Source organism: Apteryx mantelli, chromosome 1 (genome assembly GCF_036417845.1).
Source record: "Apteryx mantelli isolate bAptMan1 chromosome 1, bAptMan1.hap1, whole genome shotgun sequence".
Classification (NCBI taxonomy): Eukaryota; Metazoa; Chordata; class Aves; order Apterygiformes; family Apterygidae; genus Apteryx; species Apteryx mantelli.
In genome coordinates this window covers 98,043,889-98,059,273 of record NC_089978.1, presented here as the reverse complement: position 1 = coordinate 98,059,273, position 15,385 = coordinate 98,043,889, and the positions used below count along the sequence as shown (strand labels likewise).

The 15,385-nt window shown below is 43.0% G+C and overlaps 1 protein-coding gene across 9 annotated transcripts in view; it reads right to left on the bottom strand.

Moving 5' to 3' along the window:
• Positions 1 to 1,080, bottom strand: part of KDM6A (lysine demethylase 6A) — a 159,349-nt gene extending 158,269 nt beyond the window's left edge. For all 9 annotated transcript variants that reach the window (XM_067297937.1, XM_067297947.1, XM_067297965.1 and 6 more), the window contains exons 1-2: positions 884 to 1,080; positions 560 to 623 (exon numbers count right to left, since the gene is read on the bottom strand). In XM_067297937.1, coding sequence (XP_067154038.1) covers positions 560 to 623; positions 884 to 1,044 — 225 coding nt within the window. In that variant the 5' untranslated portion in view covers positions 1,045 to 1,080. The remainder of the gene's footprint in view (positions 1 to 559; positions 624 to 883) is intronic.
• Between the last annotated feature and the right edge of the window lie 14,305 nt (positions 1,081 to 15,385).

Below are 15,385 nucleotides of genomic sequence, written 5' to 3'. Positions count from 1 at the left end.
TCCCGCGCCCGCTCCCTCCCTCTCTCCCCCGCGCCCCCTCCCCCCCCGCGCCGCGCCGCTTGGCGTTTGCTCCCGGCCCGAGACTCCGGCCCTGATGCGCAGGCACTTTCCCGTCCCGGGGCTGGACGAGCCCCAGAAAGTGTCCGGAGAGGAGCCCGCCAGGCCGCGCTCCTCTTGTCCCACACCCGGCCCCGCTCGGCTCCCTCCCTCTCTCCGCGCCGTGCGGGGGACCGCTCTAACTGCGCCGAGCCGGGGGAGGGGGGGGAAAGGGGCAAGGGAGGAAGAGACGCATGGGGGAGAGCTCGGCAAGGGGCGAGGCGCAGCGCCCTGGCGTGTGCGGCGGGGATGTGTGCGTGTGGATGTGGCGGTGCCCCGCGCGCGCGCGCACACACACTCGCACCCAGATACACACACACACACTCGCACACACTCACCGTGTGGACTCGGGGGAACGGAGGGAGGGGGGTGGCTGGGCTGGGCCGGCTCCCTCCCCTCCCCCCCTTCCACCCTCAACCTCTCCCCCCCCCAAGCCGCTCTCCACATCCATCCTCTCTCTTACCTTTAACAGCAAGGCCTTCGTTCTGGCGCCATCTTCATGAAGCCTCAGAAATCCGAAGAGTCGGCTGCAGAAGGGGAGCGGGCGGGAGGGAGGGGAGAGAGGCACAAGGCACAGCGTTAGCGAGAGTCAGTCCCCCGCACGGGCAGGCAGGCTCGCTCGCTCCCGGCGGGCAAGGGCAGAGCGCGGCGGCGGGGCCGGCAGCCCGCACACGGGCACACACGCACTCCCGAGCGGGGAGCCGCGGGCAGGGGAGGGGGGGACAAGGAGGGAGCGCAGGCCGAGCCGGGACACGGAGGCGGCCGGGGCGGAGTGGGGAGCGGGTACCTGTCGAGGCCGGATAGGGCTTCTCTCTCCTCGGCTGTCAAGCTGGCGAAGTCCTCCTCGCTCTGGCCGCTCGCTTTCCCCGCCGCCATTTTCTTTTCCTCATCACCGAAAGGAGCAGCAGAGGCGGCGGCAGCGGCGAGCGACACTCCGCACGATTTCATGGAAACGCAGCGTAATTAACTCACGATCGCAACCCCCCCCCGCGCGCCCCCAACACCCCCCAGCGCCGGGCGGGGCGGGGTGCCCGACACACACACACACACCCCACAACTTTTATTACAACAACAACAGCCGGCAGGGAGGGGGAGGGAGGGAGGGAGGGAGGGGAGAGGGAGGGAGGCGGGGGGAAGCCCCGCTGCTCGGAGGAGGAGGAGGGAGGGGGGAGGGAGCCCCAGCGCTGGAGACTCGGGGGAGGGGGGGGAGGAGGAGGCGGCTGCTGCGGCGGCGGATGGCGGTAGCGGCGGCGGAGCCGTGTTTACATCGCTGCGGCGCCGCTCGCCCCGGCGACGAGGGGGTGCGCGGAGCCGGGGTGACAGGGGCCACGCCCGCCCTCCCGCGCGGGGTGTGTTTGCTGCCTGTACAAACTTCCCCAGCAGCTGCCCAAAGTTGTTGTAATTGTGTCACACAGCGAACCCCACGCCGCCACCGTGACCCCCCCCTCCCCACTCGCCCGCCCGGGCCCATGCAGCCAATCGCCGCCTCCAGGCCGCTGCACGTGACCTTTGTTGACTTACGTCAGTCATAGCGCTCTTCCACCGCTGCGCTTCAGCTTGGTTGGCACTTCGTGCCCGCCTCCCTCAGCGGCCTCATCCCATTGGCCGAGGGTCGGGGGAGGGGGCGAGTCTTCAGGGATCCGCGGCTTCTGAGAGGTCAGGTGGCCCGTCAGTCAGATGAGCTTTGTGATTACCCATAACCAGCAGGTTTGGCATGCGCCTTTAAAAACCGGAGGACGAAAGGGTGGGGGGGAAATTTTCGGGAGCGTCGGGTGTTTTTTTTTTTGGGGGGGGGGGGGGGGAAGCGAGGTTGCACTGTCGGTGGAGTTGCGTAACGGGGGCTCTGCGCTGGGGGAGTGGAGCTCGCTGAGGAAGTTGGGCCTGGGCCTTGCTAACGCCTCCGGGGTGGGGGCCGTGCAGCAGTAGTTGGTGAAGAGGCTGCTCTCGCCTGCACTAGCTTTTGGCGTGGGGCGTGGCTCTCTTGGCACAACCGGCTAATAATGGCTTCCCCCGCGCGGGGAGTGGGGGCGATGCTGGCTTGGACTCCGCGCGCTGGGGGTGGGAGATGGAGGAGGAGAAGCAGCCGCTTGAGAGGGCGGTTGGGTGGCGGGTGACGCCCGCGTGGAAGGGCGGCGGCAGGAGAGGAACGGCCACCTTGCCCGAACCTAGGGTAGCCCCTGTGGCCCGGCGGTTGAGCTCTTCCGGCCGCGGAGGAGGGGGAGGCGCGGGGGACGCAGAGGCGCCAGTGTCCACTCTGCGGCTTCTGCCCTCCGCTCGCAGCGGGGCAGGGACTCTCCTGCCGCCGCTTCCCGCGGGCGCGCGCGTCAGCCGCGGGGCAGCGGCCGGTGGCCTGCCCGCGCGGGCAGCTGCCGTCCCGCCAACGGCCGAGCGCGTGGCGGGCCTCGAGGGGTGCGGCGCCGAAGTCTCGCGGGGAAGGGGGAGGGGCGGGCGTCCCTCTTCCCCCCCTCCCGGGGAGCCGGTGACAGGTGGAGCGGCGCCCGCCGGCGCGCGCCCCGCGGCGGTCACGTGGCGTGGGGGCAGGGCGGGCGCCGCGGCGGGAAGGGTTCGGGGCGCCGCGCGGGAGCGCTCTGGCGACGCCGGCTCGGCCCGCGGGCGTGAGGGAGGGGGAGCCCTCGGCGAAGGGGGCCCCGCGGTCCTTTGCTCCCGGCCGCGCCTTGTTTCAGAAGGCTCCGTGGCAGCCCGGGGACGTGGAGCGGTAGGCAGGGGTGGGGGGGGCTGGCTCTTAGAAAAGCACGAGGGACCTGAGTCGGGCTTTCCGGAACGTTTCATGCGTAAGTAAATTTAAAAATTTCTTTGAAAGTTGATTGGGAGGAAAGGGGCTTTATGCGCGCTGCTTACTTCCTGTCCTTTATAAGGCCAAGCCTACCACAGACTTCTTTGTTGTTTAAATTTACCTTCGGGGGTCTTTGGTTCCTTGTCCCTTCCCAGCTTACCCAGGAACTTAATAGTTTGTTTCCTTTTTCCAGCCCAATTAACTCACCTGTACTTATTGTTAGGCACAGCCAGGAAAGATTTCTGCAAATCATTAGATCTCTTTTCTGCTGTGCTACTTACAAGGAGGGCAATTTCCTGCAGGTGTGTTGTGGTACAGCTCACTGCTGATACACGTTTTGCTGAAAATGGATCAGCAGCAATCTTTAATATTGCTGCAATGCACGTTTCTCCAATGTCTAGTTGAAACCCTGATGACTCAGCAGACTTCTCTGCCCATCGGTTTACCTCCCCTCAGAGAGAAGCCTAGTTTATGACTGCTAGGCACTGTAAAGCATCAGTGAAGTTATTAACTGCCTTTGGGAATGAGGTTAAAGAAGTTAAAGGCCAAACTATGCAAGAGATGTTTAGTCACAAGCATGCTTCTTGCTGGTTCTTCTCTTTTTTTAATTACTACCATGAAATGTACTCATGAGATTGAAGCATGTGTCTGTTTCTATAGGTGTTACATCCAAAATTTATTTGCCAATGATGTTTTCCAAATGGCTCCACAAATGTTTTCTGTGTCTCTGCGCAGTGCTGTAGACACCATCAGCACCAGAAGTGCACAAAGCTCATGCTGCCTTCTACCTTACTGATTGGAGTTCTGGTCAAAACTTGAGTCTTGGCTTTTGCATTATTGAAGACTTCATCATCTATGTCCTCACTCCTCTTAAGAGTAAAATCTTGTCATATAGTTGTGCTTTCTGATGCAAATACAGATAGCACAAAAAAAAAGTTTACCAAGGTAGTGTGTATTTGTGAAATAGCTGTTAGCCAATTGGTTAGAGTATTAATACAAGAGACATGATTGTGTTGAAAGCATTATTTTACTTGAATTCAGAGTCCAGGCAAACACAACGTTACTGATGAAGATGGGCCATAGTGTGTTAGTGCAAATATTTATAGAGTTAACATCTAAATTCATCTGTATTCACACCTCTTTGCTCAGGTAGTTTCTCAGCAGCACTTTCGTAGGTGCCTAACTCAGTGCTAAGGATTTTACCGATTGGTAATGTGCCAGAAGTTAGGTATTTCAGCACAGCTTATTTCTGAGGATCTGGACCGTGAGGCCTTATGTTCCCACTTTTTAGTACCTTCATTTAAGTGTAAATCGGCAGAAAGGTTAGTAGATGAAACTTTTTCTCAGTACAAGGAGAGAGAATTCCTAAATGACAAAGCAAAGCTGTTCAGTAGAGTTCAGAGGAGCATTCTGAGTCTCAGTATCTCAGGATTAGTAGTATCTCAGTGTTGGTAGTAACTTAGGCTTTCAGTTTAACATTCATTCACTTGACATCACAACACCCAAATTATATTCCTATACTCTGCTCCCCCTTCCCTCCCCCCCTCATATTTGAACTATTTGGATGATTTAGGAGATGCCATAAAGGCCTATGTTCAATTCTGCAAAATGTATCCAAAGCTCAACTTCTTTAATAATAGCAAGAAAAGCTTGAAAATGTATACTGAAACTAACGCTGCTTGCCAGAGCTTGCAGATAGTCAAATCGTATTTGGGGGAGATGCATGCACTGATTCTCACCTGTGCCAAAAGAGAGATTTTCAAACAAGTGTGAGGTTGACCTCCATCTCTCTTAGATAAGCCCTGAAAGCTGAACTCAGAAGGAGCGTGTCCTTAAATTCTTAAGAAGAAAGAAAGAAACTCTGCTCTGTTGTCCTTATATTTATCAAGTGTTAGCTAGCTTATTAGGTTTTAGTTTGGTTTAAATTCCAGAGTCATCTGAGAATCTTCAGAACCACTTTGTTACCTTCAGTTCCAAAGCTGTGGACTGGTAAAATTCTTACACTGAACAGAGCTCTTTGGATCCCCCCCTTTCCCAATATTTTCACCCCCATTCAACTTCTATTCAGAGGGGGGTTTTTTTGAGTATTTCTATATGCTGTGTCAAATGTTGCTCTGTCATGCTGCAATATTTCACCAATCTGTTCAGAGACCTAACATGGTTAATGTGTACAGTTAGACTAGTTTGCCAGAGAGAACACTGTATTCCAAAAAGGTATTTGGCATGCTTGTCATTCTCTGCAGCTTGAAACTAAGATGCAAGGTTAATGCTCCACTTCTTAAAAGGTAAGGTTAGAAACAGTAGAAGTGAATTTCACAATTCTCCTTATAAATAAATTTGCATCACCTGATGTCTTGTTGAGCTGGAAAGTAACTCTTAAGATCACTGCAAAGAACTTGACATGGACAAAAGAATTAGCATCAACACTGGGACTGAAGCTGTCCTCTCCTTTGATAACAAAGCTAGTTGTGGTATATCAAGCATCCAGGTTCATTAGCAAATGGAACTATCTTGAGCTCATAGATGGAAACTCAAACTCAGGAAAATAATTCTGTGCTGCTTGGAATAGGGGAGGGTTACCTGTCCTAGAGCTGCTTTTTTTTTTTTTTTAAAACACTTTCTTCTGTTTGTATAAGACTTGTCATCAAAATTGCTTTTCACAGTCCTCAACTTCAGCAGCCAAATGCTTAGCTTGCATTTGGTGAGGACGTTTTCAGAGATGGTGGTGATCTTACCAGGTTTTTTATGAGCCAGAGTGTGGTAGTCTATTGGGAATGTTCACTGCAGAAGTTCATTGTAAATCTCTTGATAGAAGCTCTGATCAGAGGCTTGTTTTCTACAGTAAACACTGTCTAGGGGTGGACTTCTGTTTCTAGCAAAGCATGAAGCTCCCTGCTGTAAGTTTCCTGAAGGTTGAAGGCATGAGGCCCAATCTCTTCTTCTTATGACATGATCAAGGACAAGACCGAGCAGCAGATGTGACTGATGAAGACTGGCACCCTGCAAATTCAGAATATTTATTCTGCAGAGATTTATTCCTTCAAAAAAAGACTTAGTCCTCAAAATGTAAAAGGTTTTGGATTGCTCATATAGAGAATTAGGAGAACCAAATAGACTCTTGAATATTAAAAGATTCTGATGTATACATCTTCTTAAAAAAGGCAGCTCTGGATTTAAACTCAGGAGGGTTACCTGACAGCAATACACTGTGGTTAAATTTAGTCATACCTTATTTTCTGACAACTCAGGGCATGGAGTTGCCAAAAGGCCGCCTTTATACTTGCCTTTGAACTTCTAAAATGAAGAGAACCTCTTCTTGAACTGAATGGTCTATATACCATCACACTAAAAAATTTTTTTCCATTGGCAGGTACTTTAGTAGGTGGAGCTGAACTGGTGGAGGAATCACTCTCCCTGTTTTCTCTTGACATAGTCATAGGGTGGTTCTTGGATAAATCAGCTACCACTGAGGCATTTTCTCAGACTCATTCTTTGCTGGACAAATCTGACTTTATTTTCTGTGTCCCCAGAGCTCTTGCCTCCCAGAAGGGTAGAGGTTCTCTGCAACACTTTTATAGTCATATCAAGTGTGCTGAAAAGCCAGACTTCTTCCATGAAGATTTTCTGAGTCACAGAATGTTTCTATGAACTTCTTCTCTCCTGTCATCTGACCTCATCATCAGGGTACATTCTCTGGTAACTTCAGATTCATGCTTGCTTCTAAGAATAGTGACTAACAACATCATACTGATGATTATTAACATATTTGATGCAACTTTCAAATCAGGTACCAAGTTTGAATGGGCAATATTTCAGTTTCTGCTAGATACAGTTGAAACTTTATGCTCTTATAGCTGATGATACTTGCTAGTCACTTACAGCAAGATTCATGCTTTCAGCCCCTGGAAAAACTATGGTTCTTCAAGTTATTTTAGGCATATTAGTTCAAACAGTTCTTCCATTCCTGCTTTTTGAAGTTCTTCACAGCTGTAGGCTCTGAGCTGCTAGGGAAATGGGGGTAGCAGCTGCCTCACTCCTTTTACTGTCACAGGAGTATGAAGTAGCACAGGATGCCCATGTCTCTACTGACATAGCTATTAAAAAAAAAAAAAAAAACTTGCATATGCAGGTAAGGAGTCCCCACTATGTTTGTAACAGCTTAAAAGATCTCTAATAGGTCAGTTCCTTTTGCTGTCACCCATGAGAACTGTGTGACAAAAGATAACAATCATACAATCTTGAATTTATAGGACAAGGTATACATACTGGAAAAAAAAAGGAGGAAAAAAATCCCTAACCCCAAAAAACCACAAGATGCCATTTTGTGTCTTACAAAGCTGAAAGTAAAATATACATTCAACCCTTATATTATTGCCACCTTGCCAGGTTTTAATCAAACTGCCTGAAATATGTGACTACTGGGCATATGAGAGAAAGCAGCATAAACTAATACAACTTGATGATAGGTCAGCAGGGGGAAAAAAGTCCCTTTATTTACTCTACCATATTCATTAGTAGTTGTTTTGGCATCCTCTTCCTTAGCTGCTGTTGACTCTATTCCAAGATAAAGTAAGGCAGACTAAACCGCTAGGAGTAAGCGACCAAGTTTCTTCTTAAATGGGAACAAAAGAACCAGCAGCACTTCATTTTTGTAATTCAGCAGTGGCTTCCGCTTTGTCCAGGAGTCCGCAATGAAATGATCTACAACTTTGTCCATTTCCTGTAGTGCCTTCATTGAAGGTCTGATGAGAGTGGTGTGTGATGATCCATGGTATATTTTGACATTTGATAGCAGCTTGTGGTCCAGAAATTTGGAGAAACTGATCTAAAACCAGTTTGTTTGTTTTCTTCCAAAACACACAAAGTCAAATACTTATTTATAAGAAGACATACATCTGTAGAAGTAATGACTGAAACTAGAAAATGTTTGTTTGAAAAGTGAGTTGTTCATCAACATAGAAATAAAGACTATTGGAAAGACTTTTGGAAATATTTTACTACCTTCGGGTAGTTAGTCTCTATTAGACTCTCACTAAGCATTTTATGGGAGTAAGTGAGCTAATCTAGGAAATGCAGTGTTACCATAAAAGTATTGTTTCTTTATGGAGGTGTTTAAAGACTAGTAATTACTAAATGCTTTGGTTATAAACCTTACTTAGTACTGCTGTCTTACTGCTTGAATCATATAGTCATTTTTGTCTTTTGCCCCCTCCTCTGCTTGGTCAGCTTGTTTTTTAAAACCTGGGCAGTATCTGAAAGACTTAATTGAATTCTTCTGAAATTTAGGTGGTAATTCATACTCCTGAGAAGTGTAGTTATCAATTAAGCTGTAATTCCATCACTGTGCTATGTGTCAGTAGAAATTATACAAGTCTCCATTGAGCAGTAGAAACTTCAAAGTAATTGTTTCTTATTTAAAAGAATAAATGATAGGCTAACAGTTCTATGTAACCATGGAAAACCATGAATTCATATACATAACATACTTAACTGTATTTTGAGCTGTTTCATAAAATTCAGAAATCAATTTTGTTAGGTGTTTTCTTGATTTTCTGTGTAAGAGGGACTGATTTCTTGCATGCTAGCATAAAAAGTCTTAGCTATTTGCTTTAGTAATACCAGTAGAAGTAGTGCTTGTTAGGTCAGCTACCACTGTATCATACTTTTTGCACTCTATAGATCTCTTAAGTTTATAGTACTTGACAACTTCTGCAAAGAGTTGGAGAAATATGAAAAATTAAACTTTTTCTGGAAGTGATTCCTTTTTGGTGCTTCTGTCAATTGTTTTTTTTCCAGGAAGTTTTGGCCATGACCATTAGTATGTGTTCCAAACATGAGCAGGCTTTCATTTATGCAAATGATTTCAGAAGGTAGGTATCCACACCCCATCTAGGGACTGGATCTGGGTGTGGCGTACCATCTTCCAAAAAAGTCACCTTTTTGACAAAAGATGATGATGAGCAAGTAACTCTGCTCTTCAAAAACAGCACAAAGAAAGTGGGATGCTTGCCTTCAAGACTACTCGGGAATTTTATATAACTTTCCAAAAGCTGGTAATAGAAATACTGCGTTTATATTAATAATATTGTTTTCATCTTCAGATTGACAATTGCAGTGTGTTCTCTTTAATTTTATAGAATTTGGCAAATGCTTTGAAGGAAAAAACTTGTTTCAATGGCTAGATATTTATGCATGTATTAATATAAGATGCTGGGCTAAAGCTTTGTAGCTTGCCGGTTTTTCAGCTTGTAAGTAAAAACAAGTAAATAATATCATTTTAAAAATCAACTCTGAAGCAGAGTTAAGCATCTCTGTCTAAACACTTGAAAGGAGCTGTTCATGATACTCAGTAAACTAGATGACTGGATATTGTGTTTACTTTTGTAAATCCTGGAACAGAATGCAATATTATCCAAGATATATTATTACCTGATATTTTTTTGTTTTCCTTCTAAAGCAGAGAATATGTCAGATGCTTTTACTGAGATTGAATTTAGTGCTTTAATTGGCAAATCTTTCTTGAAAGTATCTAAGAAATACATTGTTTTCTAAAGCCTCAACTGTTGTTCGTGGTGTTTTTTGTTAACATTCTTATGGACATCTAAACCAGTAAAATCTTTAATAACCAAATTTAAAAGCTATTTTGGTTGGTTTTATTGTCTGAATGTATCCTATCCATTTCTAACTACATCTGCCTATGCGGCTACTTTTAAAAATCTGTTAATTTAGACATGTAATTGTACATATTAAATCATGTAGTCATGTACAGACAAAGGTTATAAAGGTGCAGATAGAAGCAAGAGCCCTGTGACATATTGGGTATGTCTTGTGGGGAGTTAAGGCTCAAGCAGCTCCATTGTACACAAATTCAACAGAGACAATGACTGTTCTCCACCCTTGTCTAAACACAATTCAGGATTCCCTTAGAGCAAGCAGTAAGTCAGAGGGTATTTCGAGTAGAATAAAACACAATGCTTAAATTCGAAGACTTGCTGCAGGCCATGCAACTTTTTTCTTTAATTAAAAGCAGTTTAAATGTCTCCTCTTATTTCAGAATTTTATCAAAATAGGGTGGTATCCCATCAATTTGATGCATAGGACTCTAAATAATGAGCAGTGTCATTCCTGAAGCATGTAAATTTAGTCATCATAGGTGACTGAAATATGAAGTAAGAGAAATCTTATAATAAAATGTCAAACTGAAATTTGAGTCTTTTTTCATAAAATTGCTACTATAGAGAGATGGATTCTACTGAGAAGCTCTCTAGTGGTTTGCACTCTACTCTCTCTTCAACGTATCAGTAAGAATTGGATCAGGCCCCTGAAAGAACTGAAATTTTCAGAGGAAACGAGGAAAATAAGTTGCTTCTAACATGAGCTTGACATACATTAAGTCATAAAACCAAAGTCTCTCACTGCCTTCTGGTATTCTACCTCTCCCGCTAGCTGCATTTCCCTTGAGCAGAGATACTTGTGTAAAAGAAAACAAACAAACAAAAAAAATAGAAAATTGCTAGTTTAGGAAGAGTCTGGAGAATTTCCCATTTAAACTTTCTCCAGATATGGTTTATCTTCTGTTTGAATGTTTGCAGTTGTGTACTTGCTAGTACATAAATCAGTAATACAAAAAGTCAGTTTGTGAGCAGATCTTCTCTGGTGGTGGTGGTTGTTGTTGTTTGTAAGTCAGGCTGATGATTATCTATTTTTGTAAGGGAAATTAAAACAGTGTTTTTTCTGTAGATATATATTCCCAAATTGAAAGATAAGTGATGGGAAGAAAATTACCATTGTGCACCAGTACGAGGATAGCTTCTTTGGGGGAAGGGAGACAGTGAAGGACTGCTTCCCTAGAAATGGGCAGTATTTCCAAAGCCTTGTTAAACTTAAATGTTTAAATCAGTACTTTTTCTACCAATTGTAAATACACAAATCTTTACCTTAAGCTGTGGATTTAAATCTTTGTACAACACAATTAACATTTGTTTGGTCACTGGCTTCTTAGTGTATTGAAATGGGAAGAAAGTCCCTCTTTAATATTTCTCCCCTAATTAAAAAAAAAAAAAATCTGCAGGCCCCATTAAATTTGAGTGCATGTAAGCATCTAAGTTTAGGACTTTACTAGGCTAGTGTCTCAACAGGTAAGCATCTACATCACAAAAGCATCAATATAATTGGCACTATTGTCAATAAATACAGAATCTTTGAACGTACATGGAAACTGAGCTGTCCTTTTCTTCTCATGGGTAGTCTATACAAAGGTGACAGGGACAGTTAATCTGGAGAAGTTTGTATTAGTGCTGCTCATGTTGTACTTGTTTCCCATAGGAAAAGGTGGACAAATATTTTGTTACAAAATTTAAATACCATTGTCACCAATCATGTCACTATTTTTTTTTTAATAAGTGATTGCATATGAGATTGTCTATGCTTTTATTACATATCTCTTCAATGCGGATGCAGTCGCCATCATTGAATAATCCCATTTTTAGAACTAATGAAGAGTAATTTATTATTTTAGATTATTTCTAATGAATAATCTTACCACACTCAGGACTTGATCCTGCAAATTATAGAATACCATCTGAAGAGATTTTTTGCTCAGCACTGGCAGGATCAAGTCCCATTTTTAATGGATCGATTCAGATAAGCTTGTAAAATTTGAATGATTATCAGAACTTCCTTATTCAGGAAATTGGGCCCAAATTGGGTTTTCTTGCAGATTCAGTGTTGCTGAGTGATTTGTTACATCAGCCCATGATGAAAGTAGCCATCCTGCACTCTTTACAGTCCCATCCCCCCCCAAAGCATAGTTGCATGCAACATGCATCATTAATGAAAAATTCTTACGTGCCTGCTGTTAAGTGTCTTTTATGAACGAACTTGTGATTTTCAAATGTGTTTCTCTTCAGGTTTATTAATTTTGCAATGTAAATGCTAACTGTCAGTGATCTGGAGGGGAAGAAACAAGCAAAATGATTGCAATTTTTATCTCCCTGTTGGAGGTTTTTGCCTCAGAATACAGCCATGCACACAGTTGGTTTGTCAGCATACAGGAAATGGAAATCGTGGAAGCAGCTAGAGAACTGGGTGCAAGCGGGAGGGGAGGGAACCAATTGCATGAGGTGGATTTGACCACTGGTTGAATAGAGTCCTTTTCTGTGGCTGATTGTCACTCATTGCCTAATCATCTTGATTAGTCAGTCATTCCCACTCTTTTTTTCTTTTTTCCATTGCTGCCAGTTTTTCACTACTTCTGTAAAACATGCATGTTCTCTTAAAATCACAAAGTATCTGGCTAAAAGCAGAAATTATCAGATGTTATCAACAGCTTTTGTTACAATATTAGTCAAACCTATGACTATGACAGCACTTTGTCAAACGTTTTACAGCTGTGGAACCAACAAGATGATGTTTCAGAAGGTACAGTCACATGGCATTTGTTCTTTAAGAGCAACCTAGTCTTCAGAAGTTCCCTTCTCAATTGTTACCAACCCTGTGCTGTAGTTTGCTCTTGCCATCCTTCAGTGACAACTTACTCTAACTGTATATGGTACCATGCTGGAAACTGAGGCTAAGTCATTGAAGCAACCTGAGTTAAAAAAAAATTCAGGAGTATGTGAAAGCCACTTTCAGATAACTTTTATGGTAGTTATTCACATATAATAGATTGTTCTGTAGCACATTGAAAAATATTTAGGACTAATACAATTTCAATATGAAATTAAATGCTACAACAGATATAGGGATTGCATTATTGGGTAGCATATTGAATTCCGTCAAAATTTTTCCTGTTAATAAACCTTACATTGTTGCTGACTGCTGCCATAGAAGAATTCTGAGATTCTTTTGTAAGGAGGTCCAACCTGTTCATAAGTGGTACCTCAGGAGCTGGTTCACTGATGCATAGAACAGTAAGATGATCACATCTTATGAGGTTAACAGGTTGACTGGAGATTCCTATCACAGGAATAAAAATTAAAAATTACATACACCTGGAACCTCTAAAAGCATAGGAGCCATTGAAATGACCTACTACTAACTCCTTGCTACCTTTAAATAATTGTTAATGTGGTTGCCAGTTAGATTGCATGTGTAAATCAGGAGAGTTGGACAAATTGCTATTGCTCTTTATCATGAGCTCTATTTTTGTACTGTTCCCGTACTGATGGAGCAGCTGTTGCTATGAATCCAAAGCCCTGAGCCACACACAAGCAGGAACCACTCTTCTTTCAAGATAACACTTTTGAATGCTGTTACCTGTGCATGCAGCTCTTTTCTAATGGAGCGTAGTCAAAATGGAACACAGCTCTGCATAGTTAGGCAGGCTAAACAGGAAACAGCATCTACCAAATGATCCAGTTGTACATTATATAGGAAAATAACCCACACTAGTCTTCCATTCTAAAGAATACTCTGTTACAAGGATCTTCTCGTTAAATTACTGTTCATACACCTCTTTTTTCCATGCACTATCTTTTACAAATTGTGTCATTATTTACAGAAACTTTCAGGAAAGGACTTGGGTCTCCTAATATATTTTAATTTTTAAGTTCAGAAATGTAAAGATTATCTTATTAAATTAATCACTTCTTCTTAAGCCCAGCTTTGAAATGTTTCCATGATGCTTATTCAAAGCTGTAGGAATCATCCTAAGGTGTCAATCGGAGAAGGTGCATAAACTAACATTATATATACAATAAACATCATAAGTTTAAAAATTAAACTCATAACTGCTGTCTGCTTTCTTTGCGGCCTTAGTAAGTGGGCTGTGATTTCTGCTCTGCATTACTGTTCAGAAATCGTTTTTCACCATGAACATATAATTGTTCATATTAGAAGCTTAACTGTTGTATGTGAAATTAGAGTTATGCCTGTGGGTATTTAAAATGGAAGAATAATACCAGCTAATGACTTCTGCATAACTAGTAAAATTGCATGAGAGAGAATATTTCAGATTTTGCAGATTGGCCAAATTTATATTGATGAGAAATATATATGATTTAGCTCAGTAAGATTTAATGAAACCAAACATATATTGAGGAAACAAAAGTGTACAGGGATATTTGTTAGAATGTGTAGAAATTGGTTAACTTTTTGAGAGAGAAACAAAGTTCTGCTTATGGAAATTTCTGATTATTTTTTCCACAACATTGTTACCTCTTCTGATGTAAACAGTTGTATCCATAGTCTTGCAGATAGTTTTCTTCAGTAGATTAAATTTGTCAAACTTGCTGTTTCTTCACAAACACATATTTGTTTCTTTACCAGGAATCTAGAGGCATATTTTTTTGACTGCAGAAAGAACTGAATAGTTTTGGAATATAGAAGGAAACTGAAGCAGTTTCTGTTCCAAGTATTTTCCAGAAACGTACTCCCATTGCTTTTCTGGGTGATTTCAACTTTGTAATGACTTATGCTCAGAGATACACATACCTACTCCAGAAAATACCCAACTCATTATGTTGTCGTTTAGGACCTAGCAAGACAACTCTTGTCTGCATTTATCAGCTTCTGGTTTGCCATGTGGTCTATGCCTTATATGATATATCTTTCATTTCAGTTACTCCAAAAAGTACAACTGTTTCTCGCTTTTATCCTGAATACATAGCATTGCTACATCCTCCAATTTCAGCAAAGTTTTGTTTAATCTAAACTGTACAATGCTATAAATAACTTCTTGCTGTGAATGAGGTTTAGCATTTTGGATCTTGACATTAATTGCAAAGAACTGAGAGATTCAAGCTGAAAAGGTCAACATTTTGGACTTTTTAGTGAAGACATGGAATCTGAAAAGCTTAGAATATACTCACAGTTGGAGAATTCATAGTAAGATACTCAAGACTTAAAAGGTTTTAGAAAAGAGAGATGTGGATTCAAATACATTCATGCTCTAATGAACCAAATACAACTTCTGGGAAATCAGTGGATGCATGAGTGCTGAAGTAGAATGAGATAAATCTCATCTTAAAAGTCAAACAGTTTATTAAGAGATTGCACCAAGTTCCACTAGACAGACAGACAGACAGACACACATGCACACACACGCACGCACACACACACACAAATAGTATATTGAATGAGCAAAAAGGTAACCCTAATAATGTTATCCATAGAACATCTGAAAGTAAATAGAACAGAACAACACGTTTTAACCAAACAGCTCACAAAGCAGTTCTCTGATATATCAAAGCTAATTAGGATAGAGTCCAACAATTACAAAAGATATTTAGTTGTAAAGAGATATTCAACAATGTTTTGTCTTATTTCTTAAGTAGATCATTAAAGGCTTCCTGTTATATTTCTTCATGACTTCTTTTCAGAAAAATCTATGACCCTCTCCCCAGGAGGAGAATGAGACCTACCGGAACAATTTATTTGGCCTACTCTCAGCCACCCTGTTTTCTGAGATACAGCCAGGGAATAATAATAGGCTGGATGAATAGTTCTTGCAATAGACTGTTCTGATTGTTGTCTTTCCTCATTTTCCTCATCTTG